Below are 24,850 nucleotides of genomic sequence, written 5' to 3'. Positions count from 1 at the left end.
TAAGTCACTAGATTTTGACCCGCGCAGGCGCGCGGGTGTATATTTTGAAAAATATGTTGATATTTGTTTTTCATGTAATTATTAGGATTTGGAAAAATGAATCCGAGGAACATAACCGATACCGATCCAAAGATATAGTACCAAACCCAAACATAAATTGATTAAATATTCTAATTATTCAAAATTTTGTTATTTAGAGAACCGAATCTGATCCGAACCGAAGTATTTGGGTATCCGAATTTATCTAAAAATAGATTTATATACTTATATATATTAATTATTTTTAGATTTAACGTATATAAAACATCAAAAATGATACTTTTAAATTGGTTTAAATACTTGAAAATATATATAGATAGTCAAAAGTAAATATCTGAAATAGTTAAAGTATACTCAAATCACCAAAAATACTTAAAATAATTATTGATTTCGTATCCAAAATTTTAAATCAAGCCAATTGATATGTTAAGCTTAAGTATTATGACATATGTTATTCAAATTTATACGTAATATATTATTTTATTTATACATTTTGAGAAATTTAAAATATATAATGATTTAAGACTTTAAAAATAATTTAAATTAGTTATCCAAACCCAAACCAAACCCGCAAAGATCCAAATCGAACTCAAACCAAAATTTAGAAACATTCTAATAAGGCTGAAATCTTTGACCCCGAAAACTCAAAATACAAACCGATCAGAACTAAACCCGTATGGGTATCCAAAAGCCTATCCCTAGTCATTATTATATATCGTATTTTATCATCATATAATTAATCGTATTTTATATGTACCATCATATAAGTAATCATATAATTAATAGTATTTTATACATACCATCATACAAATAATTACATATATTATATTTTTAAAACTTAATATGAAATATGAAAACCATAATTTGAGTTGGTATTTCAAATTGGGCTTTGTATTATATTTTTCTTATATATATTGACAATATTTTTTTATAATGGTTATTGAAAAATAGTTTAGTAAAAATTCATTTTTGAATATATGTATATTTTTGAATCAATTTTTGATATAAATCAAATTTGAATTATTATTTTGATTTGAAATATGTATATAAAGTTTAAATTTTGTTTTATGGTTAGTTTAGAAAAAAAAATTTTAGGGAATTAGATTGACCCATTTTGGTATATTTTAAAAGTGGCCTAGATAACTTTCAATTTTTTAAAAAAACATAAGCCCATTACCTTTTTTCTTAATACTACTATCCTTGTTTTCAAACAAAAATATTTTTTTTTAAAAGACTGCAATCCATGTTTCCAAACACTCTAAATTTTTAAAAGTCCTATTCAAGTCTCCAAACACTCCAATTTTGTACTTGAGTTTTAATAAGATAGACTAGATTTTGACCCGCGCAGGCGCGCGGGTGTATATTTTGAAAAATATGTTGATATTTGTTTTTCATGTAATTATTAGGATTTGAAAAAATGAATCCGAGGAACATAACCGATACCGATCCAAAGATATAGTACCAAACCCAAACATAAATTGATTAAATATTCTAATTATTCAAAATTTTGTTATTTAGAGAACCGAATCTGATCTAAACCGAAGTATTTGGGTATCCGAATTTATCTAAAAATAGATTTATATACTTATATATATTAATTATTTTTAGATTTAACGTATATAAAACATCAAAAATGATACTTTTAAATTGGTTTAAATACTTGAAAATATATATAGATAGTCAAAAGTAAATATCTGAAATAGTTAAAGTATACTCAAATCACCAAAAATACTTAAAATAATTATTGATTTCATATCCAAAATTTTAAAGCAAGCCAATTGATATGTTAAGCTTAAGTATTATGACATATGTTATTCAAATTTATACGTAATATATTATTTTATTTATACATTTTGAGAAATTTAAAATATATAATGATTTAAGACTTTTAAAATAATTTAAATTAGTTATCCAAACCCAAACCAAACCCGCAAAGATCCAAATCGAACTCAAACCAAAATTTAGAAACATTCTAATAAGGCTGAAATCTTTGACCCCGAAAACCCAAAATACAAACCGATCAGAACTAAACCCGTATGGGTATCCAAAAGCCCATCCCTAGTCATTATTATATATCGTATTTTATCATCATATAATTAATCGTATTTTATATGTACCATCATATAAGTAATCATATAATTAATAGTATTTTATACATACCATCATATAAATAATTACATATATTATATTTTTAAAACTTAATATGAAATATGAAAACCATAATTTGAGTTGGTATTTCAAATTGGGCTTTGTATTATATTTTTCTTATATATATTGACAATATTTTTTTATAATGGTTATTGAAAAATAGTTTAGTAAAAATCCATTTTTGAATATATGTATATTTTTGAATCAATTTTTGATATAAATCAAATTTGAATTATTATTTTGATTTGAAATATGTATATAAAGTTTAAATTTTGTTTATGGTTAGTTTAGAAAAAAAAATTTTAGGGAATTAGATTGACCCATTTTGGTATATTTTAAAAGTGGCCTAGATAACTTTCAATTTTTTAAAAAAACATAAGCCCATTACTTTTTTTCTTAATACTACTATCCTTGTTTTCAAACAAAAATATTTTTTTTTTTAAAGACTGCAATCCATGTTTCCAAACACTCCAAATTTTTAAAAGTCCTATTCAAGTTTCCAAACACTCCAATTTTGTACTTGAGTTTTAATAAGATAGATGACTATCAATTTAACATATATATATTTGATATAAACGGCACTAAAATTTCAATACGTAAGGGTCATTATTATATATACCATTCTTCTCCATTAGATCAAAATTTTCTTACGAGATCAACTTTTGAAATATAAATGAGCCATGTCCTATTAAACATTATTGATCAAACCTGGAGAGTATTTTTCTCTCAAAATTTTATAAAACGAATCAATGAATTTTGCTAGGTCTTCGGTTTTTGGACCTGATTAGGTATTTAGAAAAAAATTATTTGAGATCAGTTCGGTTTCTTTCGGATCTGGATGGTTTCGCCTCCATAATTCAAATACCTATTAAATATATGTTATTTTTTGTATGTAACGGGTATAGATCCGTTCAAATATTTAGGACTCAAATAAAACTCGATAAACATAAATATACTGGAAACACGAAAAAATATCCAAAATCTAAACAAATACCTGAAAATCAGAAAATACTCAAAAGACCTAAAATTGTACTTGAAATCTGACCGATGAACCAAAAAATACCCAAAATTTTATCTGAATACCCAAATATATTTATAAAATTTGATTTTTTACTCGAAATCCAAAACTATAACCAGAATTTCAAACCAAAACTCAAAAATATATGTATACCAAAAAAATATCCAAAATACACAAATATATATAATTTACACAAACATTTTGGGTACTTTGGCTCCCAAACGGGTTTCGGGTAGGTCTCAGACGCGAACAGAGACCCTCATTTCCAAAAAAAAATTACGTATTTTTCTCTGGATTCGACGCGAACTGAACCAGAATTTTCGAGTTGATTTTGATTTGGTTTTTCGGGATCCATGTAAAATACCCATGCGTAAGAGAGAATTACATAAGATTTATACATAATTCCAAATAAAGTAATTCATGAATTATATAATATTTTTAAAAATTATTTATTTTATATAATTTGACTTTGTAACATAATAATGTAAAACAATCATACAATACTAATTCATATCAAAATTTGCTATAACAAAAGAACCCGCGCTTTCAAGGGCGGGTCAAAATCTAGTTATTAAGATTAAAAAATGATATTCTTAAAAGGTAGTTCAATTTTAATAGTAGTTTTAATAGTGTATACAGGTGTGAGTAATATATATTTGGGTTTTCTTTTGTTTTTATCATTTTTTCGTTGACTTGTTTATTGTAATGAGATTCTATTTCAGTTTTTGCGGTTAATCAAATATCCAAATATACTTGTTGAGATGGTTCGAATGTGGTTATTATGACGGTGTAAATATTGTAATCAGTTTAAAAAAAAAAATTCAAGTCATCTAGTTTCACTTATGGTATTATGTCATATTTTTTATATTACATATCTCGTTCGGACTGTGAATATATATATATATATATATGTGTGTGTGTATTTTTAATTTCATATAAATATTGGAATTATGTTTAGTTTTTTTTCTTCTAATTAAGTGCGTAACCTTTTTACTTTTACTTTTTCATATTTATTATGTTCATTTAAAAATTATTTTGAAAATGTATAATTTATCATGTGCTATAATTAACACTAGGTGATAACCCGCGTTCTGCGTGGAATGAGTAGATTTAAAGATATTACTAGATTTCCACCCGCAAAACCGTGCGGGTATATATTTTCACATTTATATATAGATATTTGTTTTACATAATTATTATATATTTTTAATGTTACTCACATATTTAAATATTTGTATAATTATGCCAAATATAATAATTTTATAGTTTTCATGCTGTAAATTTTAGCATTAGTGATATATATTTAATATAAAATTTAAATGATGGTCCAAATAAAAATATCACTCATAAAAAAATCATGATTTTTATTTTATTAGAAAACAAATTTGAAAAAATTAAAATAAAAATAAATATTTATTAGTAAATGTATTTGTGAAATTAATTAATTTCATTTTATTTAAATTTTTGTTTATAAACCAAAACTATATTCAATTTTCATTTCTAATTATATTTTATTATAATTTAAATTAAAACTAACTAATTTTTGAAAGTAAATTTAAAAAGATTCTAAGAAGATTTTAAAAAGATTTTGTTAGCAAATTTTAAATATATTAATTTGTATTTCAAATAAAATGATAAAGATATTAAAAGATATAATAATGAACTTATGTAAAATATGATATTTTCTATGAATGGTCCAAACTAAAAAAATCACACATGAAAAGAAGTCATGACTTCTGTTTTAATATATAAGACTAGATTTCCACCCGCACAACCGTGCAGGTATATATTTTCACATTTATATATATAGATATTTGTTTACATAATTATTATATATTTTTAATGTTACTCACATATTTAAATGTTTGTATAATTATGCCAAATATAATAATTTTATAGTTTTCATGCAGTAAATTAAAATCATCACATATCTATGTTGGTTATTATATATTTGTCTTATTGAATTTGCGTTTGATTACTAAACTAAATTTTTTAATGCATGAAACAACATATATGAAAAAGATTTTTTATTTAATTTATTATAATCATGATCCGTAATTCAAATCGCTAGATTTTTTAGTAATTTTTTAATGTTTATTAATTTTAAATAATAAATTCCTGTATATTGAAAAGTTTAAGATAAGTTAAATTTTTATACATGTATTATATAATTTACTAATATTAACCCGTTCTACCAACATATTATATTTTTAGCATAAATATTTTATATTTATGAAAATAAAATATGTTAACTTATCAATTTAAAATAATTTTATCATATTTTCTTCAATATAACTTTTTTATTTTAAGATGATAGATATTATTATAAAATTGATAAAATAGGATATAATTTTATTATTTTAGTAACATTTCATTACTAATTACAAAATTAGTTGAAAATATTTATATTTAATTTATAACAATTAAGATCTTATTATAATCTTTTTCAAGAGATTTGTTAGAATTTTAATTTTTTCAAAAAAAAATTAAAAGATATAAAAGATATTATGATTAAAGTATTTAAAAATATTATGTATATTAGCATTAGTGATATACATTTAATATAAACTTTAAATGATGGTCCAAATAAAATATCACTCATCAAAAAATTATGACTTTTATTTTATTAGAAAACATATTTGAAAAAATTAAAATAAAAATAAATATTTATTTCTAACAAAATCTTTAAAAATTATTAGTAAACGTATTTGTGAAATTAATTAATTTCATTTTATTTAAATTTTTGTTTATAAACCAAAACTATATTCAATTTTAATTTCGAATTATATTTTATGATAATTTAAATTAAAACTAACTAATTTTTGAAAGTAAATTTAAAAAGATTTTAAAAAGATTTTGTTAGAACATTTTAAATATATTCATTTGTATTTCAAATAAAATGATAAAAATATTAAAAGATATAATAATGAACTTATGTAAAATATGATATTTTCTAGGAGTGGTCCAAACTAAAAAATCACACATGAAAAGAAGTCATGACTTCTGTTTTAATATATAAGATTAGTTTGAATTAGAATATATTATAAAGGTACATTGCATAGAAAAATATAAAAATTCTAAAATAACGGTTTAGACTAAAATACCGATTTCACTAACTAATTAAACCTGATTTTTTAACTTGTTTATGTTATAGTTTATTTATCCTATAGGTAGCGAAGAAGAGTCAATAAAAACCATAAAAGAAAGCAAAAACTAATATAAAATCAATTATGAATTAAAGATAAAAAAAACATAAGCAATAGAATAATAAATCCTTCCGGAACACAATATAATAAAAAAAGCAAATTAAAATTGAGAAAAACATTTACGGTGAATAATGTCTTCAAAACTCCTCATTTGCAATCCTATTATGAGCATTAAAAAACGTTAAAACCTTAAGGCATATTAATCACATGACTTAAGTGAATTATAAAAGAAATGCATTACCTCATTCTGACAATATCCACCATCACTCTCCACATGGTCTTAAAGGGCTTCAAGTCGGCAACCGAGTTAAACAATGCCATAATTTTTTGGTCTTAAAGGGCTTCAAGGCCGGCTCTGGAACTTATAGATTTCTTAGAAAAACAGAAAAAAAGATTCGGTACAAAAGTATTGGTTCCTAAATTTTCTAAAACATCCTAACTCTGATAATCCGAAATCCAGATAACCTACGTAGACTCAAAACCATGACAAATCCACTCAATGCTTGAAATGTTTCCAATATGTTTTTGAGTCGTCCCCGTTCCATCCTATTACTAATATACCCCAATATGTGAGGCAAATACAAAGATAGACATGTGGTTCTAAAGTATGAAAAATTGAGAACATCGACAACTATCCTCATCAAGAAAATCGATATAATATCAAAAACTGTGTAACATGTTGTAGAAACGCAAATTCTACAACAGGGCGAACTGTATAATTGTAAAGCATTTGCATAACTAAATTAACAAATATAATATACGATACAAGAATTTGGAAAGAAAAAATCGGGTTTGTGATAGACCATGGATTTGATCCACTTTTACCCATGGTTTATAAGTGTTTCAACTACTATTTATTATATTCTAGAGTCGATTTAGTATATTTATAGGATATCATTGATTTGGAAGAAAGTGATGATTTTGGAGCATTTTGGAGATATTTGGAGAAAGCATCCGAGTTGACCATCGAGCACGACCATCGGTCGATATTGAAGATAAATAATCGATTGATGTTCACATCATAACATTGATCGATAGCGAAGCGCACAGAAGCCCGTTTGTTCCCAGCCGACTTAAAATCCAAGTCTTCACCAATTTACAAGATTACCCATGGCGAGTTTTAACCTAATTATATAAGCTTTGCCAACATGTTAGAGGCAATGTGTGCTTTCTTGTTTTACTATTTTCATAGCAAAAGGTTTTCTAGGATTTTTAGTAGATTGGAGAGAAGATCCAAAGAGATTTGTGATTGGAACTCCATTGATATCTATCTATTTATCTATGCAGTTTTTATACCTAATTGATGTTATGAATTGCTTAGCCATGTCTGAGTAGTTCTTGTTAGGTATAGGGTTTAAATAGGTTATGAGGGATTAGCCCCAACTATAGATTTCTAAGTTGTGATATTCATCATTAGGATTGTCATTAATGCATGTTTCTAGATTAGCTACCTAAAACTTGCCCTAAGAGTTGTAGACACAAGTGATAACTTGCATCTCACTCTGAATCCATCCTAACTGAGCTAAGATTGCTAAAGTAAGGCGAGAGCTGATCTAGAAAGCTTAGTGAGAACATTCAGCCCGCGCGTTAAAGCTTGACCAAACGCGTCGATCGATATTCCAATCGAGTAATCGGTCGACGATTCAACAAGTGTATCGATCGATATTCCTATAGAATCATTGATCGACACTGGTCAATAGACAAACCTAGAAAGCGAGAGCTTGTCGGTTTGTTTATAAGTGTTGAGCTCTATAATATCATGCATACAACTTGCTAGGCATTTGTTGGAATATAATCCTAATTACCTGTATAAAAACCCTAAGTTTAGCTATTTTCATCTAAGTACCAAAACCCCCCAATCAAATCAATCGACCAACTACCTTGCTCACATACCTGCTATTTACATTTAAACATAATCAACCTAACTTAATCAATTTGATTAGATTTATTAGGTTTCCTAGCTCCCTGTGAATTCGATCCCTAAGTACTACAACTGAACCTCTTATTTAAGAGAGTAATTCACTCCTTAGGGTAATTTTAGTGAGATCAGTTTGCAGAGGCGACACTTTTTCTTTAGCTCTGTAAACACCCTGTAGTGTGACGGTTTGCATGACGTTCCAAGATTTCATGATACAATTGCATATGTTTCTGCCTCCCATCACTGAAGAACATAACTTGTCAGACCTTTTTTTTTTGTTATGCTCTGAGACATAAAATAAAAATACTAACATAACTATTCAAAGTATGATTGATTTTGTTGTTTCTTTTCTATTAAGTGTTTGAGGAAATTTATATAGAAAGAAGAAAATGAGGACACTATTCATACATTTGATACGGCAAAAATATGTTATGATTTCTTCTTGCAAAACCAAAAAAACGTAAGATGTGATTATGGAGGATTTAAGTTATATATTAATTATCATAATGAAATGTTATTTCCATTGACTATGACTAAATAACTTTCAACCAAAGTATCATTATTACTATTTTCTTATGGAATTAGATTTAATAATATATTTTGTAAGAGGTTGAAATTTTTATATTTAAACAAATATAAAAGATAACCATGAATGTGATTTAAAATAAATTCTCAGACATAATGTCTAACTAATAAATTTAAATCGAAATATCTAATATATATATTTTCCAAATTTATAACTTTATAACTATTGGAAGTCACTCAATTTGGACCTCCATTTTTCATTCAAAATAACTTTGATCTTGACATGTGGTTTACACTACTTAATAGTATGAAACATTCAGTTATTCTGATGAACGTTTTCGTCCAAAAACTTACCAAGAATGGTCTGATACCATTTCTTCAAAACGAGTTCCAACAATCCCTAGAAGAATAGAAATGACTATATACACTAGACGACTTGACATGCTTGAATTCCTAGACAAGACTCGACCAAAGGACTTTTGAGAATACAAGCGAAAAAATCCATTGCATGATGAGTTGGTAGCAATTTTCAGCCTTGTACCAGTCATTATTAATAGCTATCGGATTTACTCGGCCATGTAGTAAACATGATGTCTTGAACCACCCATGCTTTGATGTAAACCTAGACACTAACAATGGCACAACTTCGTTCTTTCAAATAACTAGATTTTCTATTGTGTTTATTTTGGATTTAAACATGTCTGGTTAATCATAAGTAAATTTAGTTGTCTCCTTGAACTTTATTGGGATCTCTAGTTATTTAGGTAGAGTTACCGCCAAACATCATCTTAATTCATAGGTTTGATCTTATGAAATATCTTGAATAAAATAATCATAGGTTGTCATCATAATAACATAATCACAAAACGGGTTTGCATAGTCTATTTGAGAACAATTGTCTAATGGTTTTGTCATCTTCTTTCAATATAAAATTAACCATTGTCACAAAACGGGTTTGCAGAGGCTAAACAATTTTTTCCTTAATTCTATAAACGTTCTGTAGTGTGATGGTTTATATAGCATTCCAAAACCCCATGATATAACTGCATAGGTTTCCAGTTTGATTGTTAGAAAGATGAAGCACCTGATCAACAAAAAAAATAATTGGCTGGAAATTACCATAAACAAAAATTGTCTAATGGAAAGGTCGATTTATATCATCGTGAATGCTTCAATTTCTGTTTTATGACAAAAAAAAACTTCCCAAAAATAATCAGATTTCATTAGTAATAATACAATTTTTTTTTCATAATTAAGATTGTATGACTGCAAACTCTATTATAGGGCGAACTGGTTAATTGTAAAGCATTTGCATAAATAAATAGATAAATATAAAATACTGATACAAGAATTTGGAAAAAAAAAACGGGTTTAATGAGGTAAAAACACTCTTTTTTTTAATTCTACAAACTTTCCGTAATGTGATGGTTAACAAGGCGCTCCAAAATCCTATGATATAACTGAATATGTTTTCATCTCCAATCATTGAAGAACATAACCTGTCAATCTATTTTTCTGTTGCACTCTAAAATACAAAATAAAAACACTAGCATAACTGTTCAAAATAAGATAATTGTTTTTGTTGTTTATTTTCTATCGAATGCTTGGAGGCATTTATATAGAAAGGAGAAAATGGGGACACCATTCATACGTTTGAGACAAAACAATATGTTATGATTTCTTCTTTCAAAACCAAAACAAAACGTAAGATGGGATTATATATGATTTAAGATACATATTAATTATCATAAGGAAATATTTTATCAAAATCATTATTACTATCTTTTTGATAAAATCAAAGTTAATAATATATTTTGCAATGGGTTCACATTTTGATATTTAAACTAATATAAAAGATAACCATGAATATGATTTAAAATAAATATAAGACATAATGTCTAACTAATAAACTTAAATCCAGTTCAAACCCAAATATCCAAAGTGATATATGACACTCAATTTGAACTTTCATTTCTCATTCAAAACAATTTCAATTTTGACATGTAATTAGACATTTCATAATGTATAACCGACGAACACATTCATCCGGAAACTTACCAAAAATAGTCTAATACCATTTCGTAAAAAAAAATAATGTAACACCAACAGTAATAAAAATTTATATTCATTTTAAAAACGCAAATTAACTTTCAAAAATAAATTTATGTTAGCAGTTCCCATATACGTCCCAAACAAAAAATATTTACATATCTCTATGCATTAAAAATGTTCAAAATCTTAAGTTAATAGATGATTAAAATATACTTATTCAACTTTTATTTTAACTAAAAATACCCAAGATTTCTTTAATTTATAACTTCTTAAACTTTCATATGGTTCTCCTAAATCTGCATAGATTCTTTTCAGATATCCGGATCATTTGCATGCACACATATTTTCTTAACTTTTTTCTTCATTGAAAAAACAAAGAAAATGTTATGAGCATAGATTTCATAAGAGTCACAAGTCTAATAGGAAAATAACAAATAAATAAAATAAAAGTTGGCGTGGAAGTAGAAAGGCCACCAAAACAACAACGAGTGTGGATAAAACGTGTTCTCCATACGCCAATCAAATTTCATCAAAATCTCAAAATCTTTCCATTTCCAATTTTCTCACACATCTCTTGAACCAAACCGGACCCAAACTGTTCCAATCAACGATCTCCTCCTTCCTCTGCTCGATTCCTTACCAGGCAAAGAGAGATCTGAGATTTGGGTTTCTATGGCGGTTTCAAATGCCTTGGTGGGTTGCCCAAAGCTTGAGACTTTATTGAATCTATCGTCTACGTCTACTTTGCAAACACCATTGGGTCTCATTGGTGTTCCGAGGAACAACAACAGAACCAGACGTGGTCTCATCCATAGAGCACGTTGCGAGCTTTCTCCGTCTGATTCTGCAACCATCTCTGCTCTCGAACAACTCAAGAACTCTGCACCCGACAGTAAGCTTTCTCTCTCTCTCTCTAATAAAGTTTAAATCTTTAGTTTTGCTAGTGATTGATGTTGCAGCTCTCTTTTTTTTCTTAATCAGGATATACAAAGGAGAGAAGTAGCATTGTGGTGATTGGTCTCAGCATTCACACAGCTCCCGTTGAGATGCGTGAGAAGCTTGCTATCCCTGAAGCTGAATGGCCCCGAGCTATTGGTGAATTGTGCGGTTTGAATCACATCGAAGAGGCTGCTGTCCTCAGTACTTGCAACCGTATGGAGATTTATGTTTTGGCTCTTTCTCAGCACCGTGGAGTCAAAGAAGTCACTGAATGGATGTCTAAGGTACTACTTTACTTTCCTTAGATCATGTTTCAGTTTGTAACAAGTGTTAACATTATCATGTTTCTGTTGGCAGACAAGTGGAATCCCAGTTTCGGAGATATGTCAGCACCGTTTTCTGCTGTACAACAAGGACGCTACGCAGCACATATTCGAAGTCTCAGCTGGTCTTGACTCTCTCGTCCTGGGAGAAGGTCAGATCCTTGCACAGGTGAAACAAGTCGTGAAAGTTGGTCAAGGAGTGAATGGCTTTGGGAGGAACATCAGCGGCCTGTTCAAACACGCCATAACAGTTGGGAAGCGTGTCAGAACAGAGACAAACATCGCTGCTGGGGCTGTGTCCGTCAGCTCAGCAGCCGTCGAACTTGCCCTGATGAAGCTTCCGGAATCTTCACTCGCGTCCGCTAGGATGTTGATCATCGGGGCAGGGAAGATGGGGAAGCTTGTGATAAAGCATTTGGTAGCCAAAGGTTGCAACAAGATGGTGGTGGTCAACAGAAGCGAAGAGAGAGTTACAGCCATACGCGAGGAGATCCCTGGCGTTGAGATTACGTATCGTCCTCTCGATGAGATGCTAGCTTCTGCTGCTGAAGCGGATGTTGTTTTCACCAGCACAGCCTCTGAGTCGCCATTGTTCTTGAAGGAGCACGTGGAGACTCTCCCTCCTGCTTCTCCGGAGATCGGAGGAGTCAGGCTTTTTGTTGACATCTCTGTTCCGAGAAACGTGGGGTCTTGTGTCAATGAAGTGGAGACCGCGCGGGTTTACAATGTGGACGACCTCAAGGAAGTAGTTGCGGCCAATAAAGAAGACAGGTTGAGGAAAGCGATGGAAGCTCAGACCATAATCGCAGAGGAATCTAACCAGTTTGAAGCGTGGAGGGATTCGCTAGAGACGGTTCCTACCATCAAGAAGTTGAGAGCTTATGCAGAGAGAATCAGAATGGCGGAGCTGGATAAGTGCATGTCCAAAATGGGAGATGACATCAACAAGAAAACGACGAGAGCTGTTGATGACTTAAGCCGAGGAATCGTGAACAGGTTCTTACATGGTCCAATGCAGCATTTGAGATGTGACGGGAGTGACAGTAGAACGCTGAGCGAGACCCTTGAGAATATGCATGCTTTGAACAGAATGTACGGTCTCGAGAAGGACATTTTGGAGGAGAAGCTCAAGGCAATGACATCGGGACAACAGAAGTGAAAGATAGGGTCTGGTCCATCTCTTTTGACAGACAAGAAATGCCTTCCCTGCAAACCCGAGTAAATTGCATATACCATTAAGCTGAGGATCTATATGATTCATTTAATTTGTGTACAAGAGACAGGTTTGTTTTGCTAACATTTTTATGTCGTTTAAAGTATTTGTGAAGCTAAGCGAGCTTTGTTGCATGTTTTTGCTTCATACACTCGAATATAACGGTACTGATCCAAGTACCGTTACTCATTTGTAATATATAAACTTTTGTTCATGTGGTATAGAGATGTTTTTCCTTTTGTTTATCTAGTAATACTAGGATCGGTTCGCCTTAGGGGTGGTATATACTTTACTTGTGATCTAAATTATTATTTTTTGTATAATTTTGTTGTTTGTGTTTTAGGATTTCATTTGCAAGAAATGTGTATGATAATAATTTTTTGTCTTTTAGAAAGTTTTAGGTCATGAGAGATTATATGTAATAAGATAAAATTTTCTTGTTTACAATACTTGTTTATGTTTTCCAAAAAAAAAAAAATTGTCTCTATATTAAAAAGTTGTGGTATTGATATACCGTGAGTGTTTTAAATGGTATTCATGTTGTTTCATTTTACAAAAATTTGAGTTTATATTAAAGTGTACTAATGGAGGTTATATTGTTTTCTATAATTTTAAATTAAGTTTTGGTTTCATATGAATTTAAATATACCTTAAATATACAATGAACCGGTTACACAAATATATTATGGTAGGTAAATAAAATTTTTGTTTTGTTTTATTTATTATGAACGAACTAAAATTATTTGTACTAATATTATTTAATTTCCATAACTGAAAAAATTATGTTCAAGAAAGCAAACTACACGAATAAAAGTTAATTAAACTTTAGATATGATCAAAATAGTATTTTATCTTGTTCATTCAAATTTCTATGTAAAAATTAATTTAATTTACAGCTGATTTTTTTTAAATGACCTTTAGAATAATTGAATTATCGTCTGCAATCTTAAAAACAAACAAACATATAAATAGTTTTTTTGGTTTAGTGACTAAATAGATTTATCGATCTAACTATATTTACAATTTTGCAATCGACAATATATATATAATTTTTTGTTTTAATTTGATCAAACTGAAACGTGTAATGGAAAAAAGATTTTGGACAAAATGGTTGTGAGCATAAAACTATTCGTCTTTAATTTTAGAGAAATTAGGGTGTATATACACCCTTTCGACCATAATTTGCAAATTACCCGATGACACTATTGACAAATCTATAATCCAATATTGCCCCTGCCCAAACTCTCATTTCCTTCTCTCTCTTTCCCTCTCTTGTGTCCCCACATTTCTCCTGACCAAACAATCTTCTTCTTCTTTCTTTCTCTCGTTCTTCTTCCATTTCAAAATACACACCTTCCAAAGAAATATCACTTTGGGATCCATTGTTAATTTTGTACTTAAACCCTCCAGATCATGCCAATGCCAACGCTGTCACTCACGTTACTCCTACGGCGGCGATTACGCGACTTTGACCATCTCCGCCGATAAGAAATCCACCCCTGTTTCCCTGCCTCCCGAATCCGATTCAAAAGTTAGAGAGTCCGCAACCCAGAATCCGAACCATGGTGAAAGATCCAACAGTTACGACGGGATCCGGTGACAAGAAAGTCAAGATTGACAACCACCACACAGCGATTGGTGAGGAAACAGAGATGGATTTTGTAAGAACTCGGGAATCGGATCTCGGAAGTTAGTGGTTTGGTGAAGACCACGATGAAGATGATGGAGGTGCTAGTCCAGTATAGTGAGTAGGTAAATATTTGCTTAGCTGTTATAATCTTTTCTAAAGATATTTAAAATGATTAATAAGATTTTAATAAATAGCGACATTGGTTGATACATAGTTTGTTAAATGATACGAAACTGGTTACCGGTCTAAAAAGTCATATAACATTGCACGTCAAAACTTAGCAGTTACATTTTATATAATATATGATTCCATTAATTGATACATGTTTAGTTAGTTGTTATAAAACATGTTATCGTTTCTTAAGTTGTTTGCCAAGATCTTAAAAATACATATCAACACCTGATATATATTTTGTTAAATGGTACGAAATTGGTTACCGGTCTAATAAGTTATATAACATTGCACATTAAAACTTAGAAATTACATTTTATATAATATATTTCCATTAACCGATACATGTTTGGTTAGCTGTTATAAAACTTGTTATAGTTTTTTAAAATTGGTTGCCAAGATCTTAAAAATACATATCGACACTTGATATATATATATTTTTAAATGGTAAAAAATAGATTATCATGCTAACTTAGTAGTTTATATATTCTTAACAATTATTGTATTATATATAAATCAAACAATTGTATAATGTTTCAGCTTAGCATTAAATGTATATTGGTAGCATATTAATAATTTACTGTGTTTTTTTTTCTCTTTATACATTGTGTGTTTCTCTATCTTCCGAAATAGTTAGAGATTGTGGAGTCGGTAAAATCCTTTGGAAGGTTTGGAGTTTAAGAAGAGGAAAACATGACTTATGATTAGTGCCAGAAACAAAATAAGTGCTGATTTGGAGATTTAAGAAGAAGATCTATTTATTTGAAATGAAAATGGTGAGAACATGGGGAAAGAAAAAGAAGATGATGGAAATTTCGGGCAGGGGTAAAACGGGAAAGAAGGAGACAATTGTCTACAGTAAACATGAGTTTTTAATGGTTTTGGGTAGTTAGCTAATTTTGTTCCCATTTGTGTATATCTAGCAAATTATCTCTTAATTTTATCTATATATCAAACGAATGATGGAGAAGAGTTGTCAACATTATCTTTTTAATTTCATAATTTTTTTCCTTCTTTCCAGTCTTTCTCTCTTTTCTTTTCAGATTTACTTTCTTGTGCAAAAGAGCCACCGTTAAACTCCAGTTCCACCACAAAGGCCACAAATCCTTGCATTACCACATGGTACCGGGATTGCACCAGCTTTCCGATAGGTCACCTATCCTTTGATTTCTACAGCTCAAGCACACTTAACTCTGGAGTTCTCTCTGGATGATTAACCGAAAATAAAAGTGCACTTTGAGTCATAGGTAACCAAATAAATTCTTAGAAACCCATTCCACCTAATCTACTATCACAAACCCGGGGTACTACATTCACCCCACTAGCATAGTGCAACGTTTTCGTTGCACATTTGGACCCTCATCCCCGATGGTGTGAGTCCACTCGACTCCACACTCTCATATGGTTTTGGCTCAGATACCAATTTTAAAGCCCCGACCCACCAACGTTTGTGAGCCCCCAGGTCCACTCTTGGTCCGTGAGTCTCACCCTCATTTGATATTTGGTGCATTATCGGAAAGGCTCGTAAGACTTGATAACTGACCATGGAAACACGACATGACCGTTCCACGTGCTTTGTCATTACTCAAAACGGTACAAAATTGACTAGAATGCACAAGCGCCCTGATAGGTCACCCACGTAGTACTTTGGGTTTGTGATAGTGATACACTAAAAATGAATCTTTGCTCCTGTCAAGTTAACAGTGGTAATTGTAATATTTGAGATTCAATCAGATAGTAGATTAGGTGGGAAAGGATTATAAGAATTGATTTGGCTACCTATATCACAAAGTTCACTTACCTTCTCGGTTAACCATCCGAAAAGAACTCTAGAGTTAAGCATGCTTGAGCTAGAGTAATAAAAGGATGGATGACCTATTAAGAAGCTTGTGAAATCTAGTCAATCCCGGTACCATTAGAGTGACGATAAAGCGCAGGGAACGGTCAGGTCATGTTTACAGGATCAATATATCAAATTCCGATAATGCACCAGACGTCAAATAAGGGTGAAGCTCACGGGCTGAGAGTGGACGTGGGGGGGGGGGGGGAGGGGTCACAGACGTTAAAGGATCGGGGCAATACAATTGGTATCATAACCAAACCCGGATGAGAGTGTGGAGTCTAGTGGATTCACACCATCGAGAGTGACAGCCTAGATGTACAAAGAAGACGTTGCACTCTACTAGTGGTGGTGAATGTAGTACTCCGGTTTTGTGGTAGTAGATTAGGTGGAAAAGGCTTCGAAGAATTTATTTGGCTACCTATGACATGGGTTAACAATCCGAAGAGAACTTCAGTGCTAAGTGTGTTTGAGCTGGAGAAATCAAATGATGTGTGACCTATCGGAAAACTGGTGAACTATGGTCAATTCCAGTACTGTGTGGTGAGGAAAAAGTACGAGGAATGGTCACTTCGTGTTTGTATGATCAGTATATCTAGTCTACCAAGCCTTTCCTATAATACACCAGACTTTGAATGAGGGCAATGCTCATATTAGCTTAATTTAAATTAATTCATAATTTAAATTAATTTGCTGATATTCTCATCTCTGATTCCACTCCACAAGGCTTGGTCAATACCAGTTGGTTTAATTGTTTTCAGTTTATGGTTTTCACTTGTTTTCAGTTGGTTTATTTTGATTGATTGGAAAATGTTTTCATTTCATTATAACCCCTCCCTCCCTCCCCCCTCCCCCCCCCCCCCCCCCCCCCCCCCCCCACGAAAGAAAAAAAAATATTTTATTAAAAAGGTATGAAAATCTCAAAAAATAAATGAAAGATATTTGTATCATATTTAGAAAATGACATTTTTATAAATAATGTGCATATCACAGTACAAAGTGAAGATATCCTTGACAATAACACTTGTCAACACCAATAAATTTCAAGTTATCTTGTAGCATTAATATGCATTAACTAATTAAGGAAAATTCCATTAATTAGAAACTTAGCATTGGGAGTAAAATTAGCGAGCAGAGTAACAACAAATGATTTGGAGCTTTTGACAACTATATAAAAATTCATTACGATAACAAAACATAATATAGAAAACCATAGAAAGAAAAGTATCATACAATCATCATGGGGAAGAAAAAGATGGACCTAACTTACATTACCGATGGCAGGGCAAGGGAAGCAACTTTCAACTTAAGGAAGGAAGAATTGAAGCAGAAACTCTATGAGCTCCATGTTCTTTGCGACGTTGATACATGTGCGGTCATCTACAATCAATACGACCCTAATCCAGAGGTATGGCAATCGACCTCAGAGGTTAAAAGTGTATTTGAGAAGTTTGAGATGTTGTCAGAGAAAGAGAAGACATGTAGATCGGTGAACCATGAAGAATTTCTCCATCAGATGATCGAAAAAGCCAGGAGGAAAAGACAGAAACTGAATGACCAAAACAAGGAGAAATACATGAGGGAACTCATGTTCGCGTTTCTCAGTGGGAACATGGAAGATTTGAGTTTAAACAATGATGATCATTCTGAGTTGTGTAGTTTCATTGATCAATATCTCAAGCAGCTTGTTCATCATAAGAACCAAACCTTAAACAATCCAAACTTTGAAATCGGCCAGTCTTCCTCAATGGCTCTGGACATGAACATAGCACAAACCTCTATTGCTGAAGCAGGTTCCTCTTCCTTTCTGGTCTCTAAACCCCCTAGGTCTTCTGAACTAACCAAAATGTGGAAGTCCGTAATCTTTTCATACCGTAGTGATTTACCGCATAACAATTTTGTTACAAGTATTCCCTCAACAAGTAGCAACGAAGAAGTATATATTCCGGTTATGAATCAGGTTAGAGCTTATATTATGATTAGCATCAACATACATTTTTTAAATGATAACCAATATTTAAAAAAAAAATATTATTCGATCGTTTCAGGATGAATCTTACCATCAGAATCAAAATCAAAATCTGGAACAGGGATTCGTTGAAGAAATGATGAAAATTGGTGAGCAAACAGGTTTTCCTTGGATGGAAGACAACAACCGATTTTAAAGCATATTCATCGAGGCAGATGCCAATACCAGTCATCTTATGTTTACTTTGTCTTAAATGATTTTTAGTGACAAATTTTTGGTTTGCCATCTCTTGTCTTTTTTCTTGCATCAAGTTTGAGTCTTCAAATTAATGTCTTCTCTAATATGTGAAGAAAACCAAATGGTAAATTATTAGTTTCAATTCAGATTCTAAAATCCTTTGGTATTGTTTGTCTTCTATATAGGATCTTTTTGATTCAACAAAAGTTCTATTTAAAATTTCATATTTTCTCCCTCATGCAAGAGGATCGTTAATACTTCTTTTTATCAGCAGTAAATTCTGTACAAATTAAAAAGTGTGTATAGAATATGAAAGTATGTATTAGGTTTTATAGAGATGACACAGGCGACAGCCTTATCTCAAAGGTTTCCAAGTTCATGTTTTAGAAATATTTATCCGATATTTCATTTGGATGAAACTACTACAGTTGGCATTTGTCTTAATATACTCGATTTTAAATTTCTTGGTTATATCAATTTTATATTCATTTAGAATTTAACCTTCAAGTTGATTGAATTATTTGATTAGGAAGAAACGAGTTTACGAAGAAGTGCTTAAAATTTGAACCTAGAAAATATGCTCAACAGTTTGCATATAAATTTCAAGTTATCTTGTAGCATTAATATGCATTAGCTAATTAAGGAAAATTCCATTAATTAGAAACTTAGCATTGGTAGTAAAATTAGCGAGCAGAGTAACAACAAATGATTTGGAGCTTTTGACAACTATATAAAAATTCATTACCATAACAAAACATAATATAGAAAACCATAGAAAGAAAAGTATCATACAATCATCATGGGGAAGAAAAAGATGGACCTAACTTACATTACCGATGGCAAGGCAAGGGAAGCAACTTTAAACTTAAGGAAGGAAGAATTGAAGCAGAAACTCTATGAGCTCCATGTTCTTTGCGACGTTGATACATGTGCGGTCATCTACAATCAATACGACCCTAATCCAGAGGTATGGCAATCGACCTCAGAGGTTAAAAGTGTATTTGAGAAGTTTGAGATGTTGTCAGAGAAAGAGAAGACATGTAGATCGGTGAACCATGAAGAATTTCTCCATCAGATGATCGAAAAAGCCAGGAGGAAAAGACAGAAACTGAATGACCAAAACAAGGAGAAATACATGAGGGAACTCATGTTCGCGTTTCTCAGTGGGAACATGGAAGATTTGAGTTTAAACAATGATGATCATTCTGAGTTGTGTAGTTTCATTGATCAATATCTCAAGCAGCTTGTTCATCATAAGAACCAAACCTTAAACAATCCAAACTTTGAAATCGGCCAGTCTTCCTCAATGGCTCTGGACATGAACATAGCACAAACCTCTATTGCTGAAGCAGGTTCCTCTTCCTTTCTGGTCTCTAAACCCCCTAGGTCTTCTGAACTAACCAAAATGTGGAAGTCAGTAATCTTTTCATACCGTAGTGATTTACCGCATGACAATTTTGTTACAAGTATTCCCTCAACAAGTAGCAACGAAGAAGTATATATTCCGGTTATGAATCAGGTTAGAGCTTATATTATGATTAGCATCAACATACATTTTTTAAATGATAACCAATATTTAAAAAAAAAATATTATTCGATCGGTTCAGGATGAATTTTACCATCAGAATCAAAACCAAAATCTGGAACAGGAATTCGTTGAAGAAATGATGAAAATTGGTGAGCAAACAGGTTTTCCTTGGATGGAAGACAACAACCGATTTTAAAGCATATTCATCGAGGCAGATGCCAATACCAGTCATCTTATGTTTACTTTGTCTTAAATGATTTTTAGTGACAAATTTTTGGTTTGCCATCTCTTGTCTTTTTTCTTGCATCAAGTTTGAGTCTTCAAATTAATGTCTTCTCTAATATGTGAAGAAAACCAAATGGTAAATTATTAGTTTCAATTCAGATTCTAAAATCCTTTGGTATTGTTTGTCTTCTATATAGGATCTTTTTGATTCAACAAAAGTTCTATTTAAAATTACATATTTTCTCCCTCATGCAAGAGGATCGTTAATACTTCTTTTTATCAGCAGTAAATTCTGTACAAATTAAAAAGTGTGTATAGAATATGAAAGTATGTATTAGGTTTTATAGAGATGACACAGGCGATGGCCTTATCTCAAAGGTTTCCAAGTTCATGTTTTAGAAATATTTATCCGATATTTCATTTGGATGAAACTACTACAGTTGGCATTTGTCTTAATATACTCGATTTTAAATTTCTTGGTTATATCAATTTTATATTCATTTAGAATTTAACCTTCAAGTTGATTGAATTATTTGATTAGGAAGAAACGAGTTTACGAAGAAGTGCTTAAAATTTGAACCTAGAAAATATGCTCAACAGTTTGCATATAAATTTCAAGTTATCTTGTAGCATTAATATGCATTAGCTAATTAAGGAAAATTCCATTAATTAGAAACTTAGCATTGGTAGTAAAATTAGCGAGCAGAGTAACAACAAATGATTTGGAGCTTTTGACAACTATATAAAAATTCATTACCATAACAAAACATAATATAGAAAACCATAGAAAGAAAAGTATCATACAATCATCATGGGGAAGAAAAAGATGGACCTAACTTACATTACCGATGGCAAGGCAAGGGAAGCAACTTTAAACTTAAGGAAGGAAGAATTGAAGCAGAAACTCTATGAGCTCCATGTTCTTTGCGACGTTGATACATGTGCGGTCATCTACAATCAATACGACCCTAATCCAGAGGTATGGCAATCGACCTCAGAGGTTAAAAGTGTATTTGAGAAGTTTGAGATGTTGTCAGAGAAAGAGAAGACATGTAGATCGGTGAACCAGGAAGAATTTCTCCATCAGATGATCGAAAAAGCCAGGAAGAAAAGACAGAAACTGAATGACCAAAACAAGGAGAAATACATGAGGGAACTCATGTATCGCGTTTCTCAGTGGGAACATGGAAGATTTGAGTTTAAACAATGATGATCATTCTCAGTTGTGTAGTTTCATTGATCAATATCTCAAGCAGCTTGTTCATCATAAGAACCAAACCTTAAACAATCCAAAATTTGAAATCGGCAAGTCTTCCTCAATGGCTCTGGACATGAACATAGCACAAACCTGTATTGCTGAAGCAGGTTCCTCTTCCTTTCTGGTCTCTAAACCCCCTAGGTCTTCTGAACTAACCAAAATGTGGAAGTCCGTAATCTTTTCATACCGTAGTGATCTACCGCATGACAATTTTGTTACAAGTATTCTCTCAACAAGTAGCAACGAAGAAGTATATATTCCGGTTATGAATCATGTTAGAGCTTATATTATGATTAGCATCAACATACATTTTTTAAATGATAACTAATATTTAAAAAAAAAAAATTTATTCGATCGTTTCAGGATGAATCTTACAATCAGAATCAAAATCAAAATCTGGAACAGGGATTCGTTGAAGAAATGATGAAAATTGGTGAGCAAACAGGTTTTCCTTGGATGGAAGACAACAACCGATTTTAAAGCATATTCATCGAGGCAGATGCCAATACCAGTCATCTTATGTTTACTTTGTCTTAAATTATTTTTAGTGACAAATTTTTGATTTGCCATCTCTTGTCTTTTTTCTTTCATCAAGTTTGAGTCTTAAAATTAATGTCTTCTCTAATATGTGAAGAAAACCAAATGGTAAATTATTAGTTTCGATTCAGATTCTAAAATCTTTTGGTATTGTTTGTCTTCTATATATGATCTTTTTGATTCAACAAAAGTTCTATTTAAAATTACATATTTTCTCCCTCATGCAAGAGGATCGTTAATACTTCTTTTTATTAGCAGTAAATTCTGTACAAATTAAAAAGTGTGTATAGAATATGAAAGTATGTATTAGGTTTTATAGAGATGACACAGGTGATGGCCTTATCTCAAAGGTTTCCAAGTTCATGTTTTAGAAATATTTATCCGATATTTCATTTGGATGAAACTACTACAGTTGGCATTTGTCTTAATATACTCGATTTTAAATTTCTTGGTTATATCAATTTTATATTCATTTAAAATTTAACCTTCAAGTTGATTGAATTATTTGATTAGGAAGAAACGAGTTTACGAAAAAGTGCTTAAAATTTGAACCTAGAAAATATGCTCAACAGTTTGCATATAAGTTCCAAGAGCGAAAAGTTAAAGCATGCAAGTCCTTTAGTGATTGAATGATTGAAACCAATTTTTTCTTTTTTCCTCAAAGATACTTATATTAACCATTGATCATCAAGATAAGATACATCAGTACATCATTATGGTAACACAGACCATTCTAACATAAAAATTCTATACAAAGAACTACCAGCGCTTGTAAACCCAAAAAACCCCAAACCTGAAAGGACTACATGTTACACCATCAACACATGTTTTTTTTATAGAATCGTTGTAGCACCGTGGTAACTACATCTATATTATATCCATGGGATCAATATTCAATTCCTTGCAAGCGAAAAATTTTGAAGTTACAAAAAAAAACCACATATGTTTAAGATTTCTCATCGAAAAGAAAACCAGCCAATCAAACCAATTCATCATTGTTTTTTCTACACCTCTGACAATTTATAGACATAAAATATTTTTGATTTATTAACAGTGTTCTATTCAAACAGTCTTAGTACCCAATTTGTCGTCTTTGTTAATCTTTAATTCCTTATGACATGTGAATTCTATTAGATTGAAGCTTACTCTCATTAGAGGACTTTGTACAAGTATTTATACATGTATTGTATTTATACATGTGTTGTATTAGGGTATTGCTACTGTAAATGTACACTAATGCCTTTATACTATTGGTAACTCTATTATCCCTTTAATATGTAAGACTTTTAGTGATTCCAATCTAGATACAATCTGTTTGACACGGTATTCTAAAAAGAGTTTTGTTAGTGCATCAGCTAGTTGATCTCTAGTTGATACATGTGTAACACACAAAGCTCCTGACTGAATTTTCTCCAGTATGTAATGGTAATCGACTGCGATGTGTTTCATTCTAGTGTGGAAGACGGGGTTAGCTCACATGTAGGTTGTTCCAACATTATCACAATATATGACAGGTGCCTGCTGTAGTTGAATGCCCAAATCAGTCAGGAATGAGCAGACCCATCGTAATTTTCCTGTTGTATTTTCCACTGACCTATATTCAGATTCTATTGAGGATCGAAACACCTCTTTACTTCCGCGATGACCAAGAAATGAGTTGTCCTCCAATGTAAATGATGTATGCATTTTTTGAGACGAATTCTTCCGGTTCTCCAGCCCAATCGGCATCAAAGTACACATGTAATGTCAATGGATTTTTCTGACGCAAGAGGATCCCATGAGTAAGAGATCTTGAGAGGTACCTGAGGACTCGTTTTGCGGCGGTCCAATGCTCGGTAGTTGGTTGATGCATAAATTATCATAGGCGATTTACTACAAAGGAAATCTCGAGCCGTGTGAAAGCTCTGTAATCCTCCAACCAGCTGACGATATTGAGTCGGATTTGAAAGAGGGTCACCCGAGTGAAGCGTAAGTTTTGGTGATGTTAGTAATGGTGTAGTAACAAGTTTTGAATCCAACATGTTGAATCTGGAAAGAAAATCTCATGTATATTTCTTCTGCATTATATGAAGCC

The 24,850-nt window shown here is 31.2% G+C and overlaps 3 protein-coding genes and 1 pseudogene across 3 annotated transcripts; all 4 read left to right on the top strand.

Annotated features, from left to right (window-relative positions):
- Positions 1-11,387: 11,387 nt before the first annotated feature.
- On the top strand, positions 11,388-13,626 carry LOC106449239 (glutamyl-tRNA reductase 1, chloroplastic). The gene is made up of 3 exons (XM_048739879.1): positions 11,388-11,798; positions 11,888-12,129; positions 12,203-13,626. The coding sequence occupies exons 1-3, from the start codon at positions 11,579-11,581 to the stop codon at positions 13,325-13,327; spliced, it is 1,587 nt and encodes a 528-aa protein (XP_048595836.1). The 5' UTR covers positions 11,388-11,578; the 3' UTR covers positions 13,328-13,626.
- A 4,489-nt stretch (positions 13,627-18,115) lies between these two features.
- Positions 18,116-19,429, top strand: LOC125577836 (agamous-like MADS-box protein AGL80). Its single transcript, XM_048739775.1, has 2 exons — positions 18,116-18,982; positions 19,071-19,429. The coding sequence occupies exons 1-2, from the start codon at positions 18,263-18,265 to the stop codon at positions 19,185-19,187; spliced, it is 837 nt and encodes a 278-aa protein (XP_048595732.1). The 5' UTR covers positions 18,116-18,262; the 3' UTR covers positions 19,188-19,429.
- A 196-nt stretch (positions 19,430-19,625) lies between these two features.
- Positions 19,626-20,840, top strand: LOC106362180 (agamous-like MADS-box protein AGL80). Its single transcript, XM_013802023.2, has one exon. The coding sequence runs from the start codon at positions 20,028-20,030 to the stop codon at positions 20,838-20,840; it is 813 nt and encodes a 270-aa protein (XP_013657477.2). The 5' UTR covers positions 19,626-20,027.
- An 81-nt stretch (positions 20,841-20,921) lies between these two features.
- On the top strand, positions 20,922-24,408 carry LOC125576079 (annotated as a pseudogene).
- The last annotated feature ends 442 nt before the right edge of the window (positions 24,409-24,850 follow it).

The sequence above is a fragment of the Brassica napus genome, chromosome A1, assembly GCF_020379485.1.
Source record: "Brassica napus cultivar Da-Ae chromosome A1, Da-Ae, whole genome shotgun sequence".
NCBI lineage: Eukaryota > Viridiplantae > Streptophyta > Magnoliopsida > Brassicales > Brassicaceae > Brassica > Brassica napus.
This window is presented reverse-complemented; position numbering and strand designations above follow the sequence as displayed.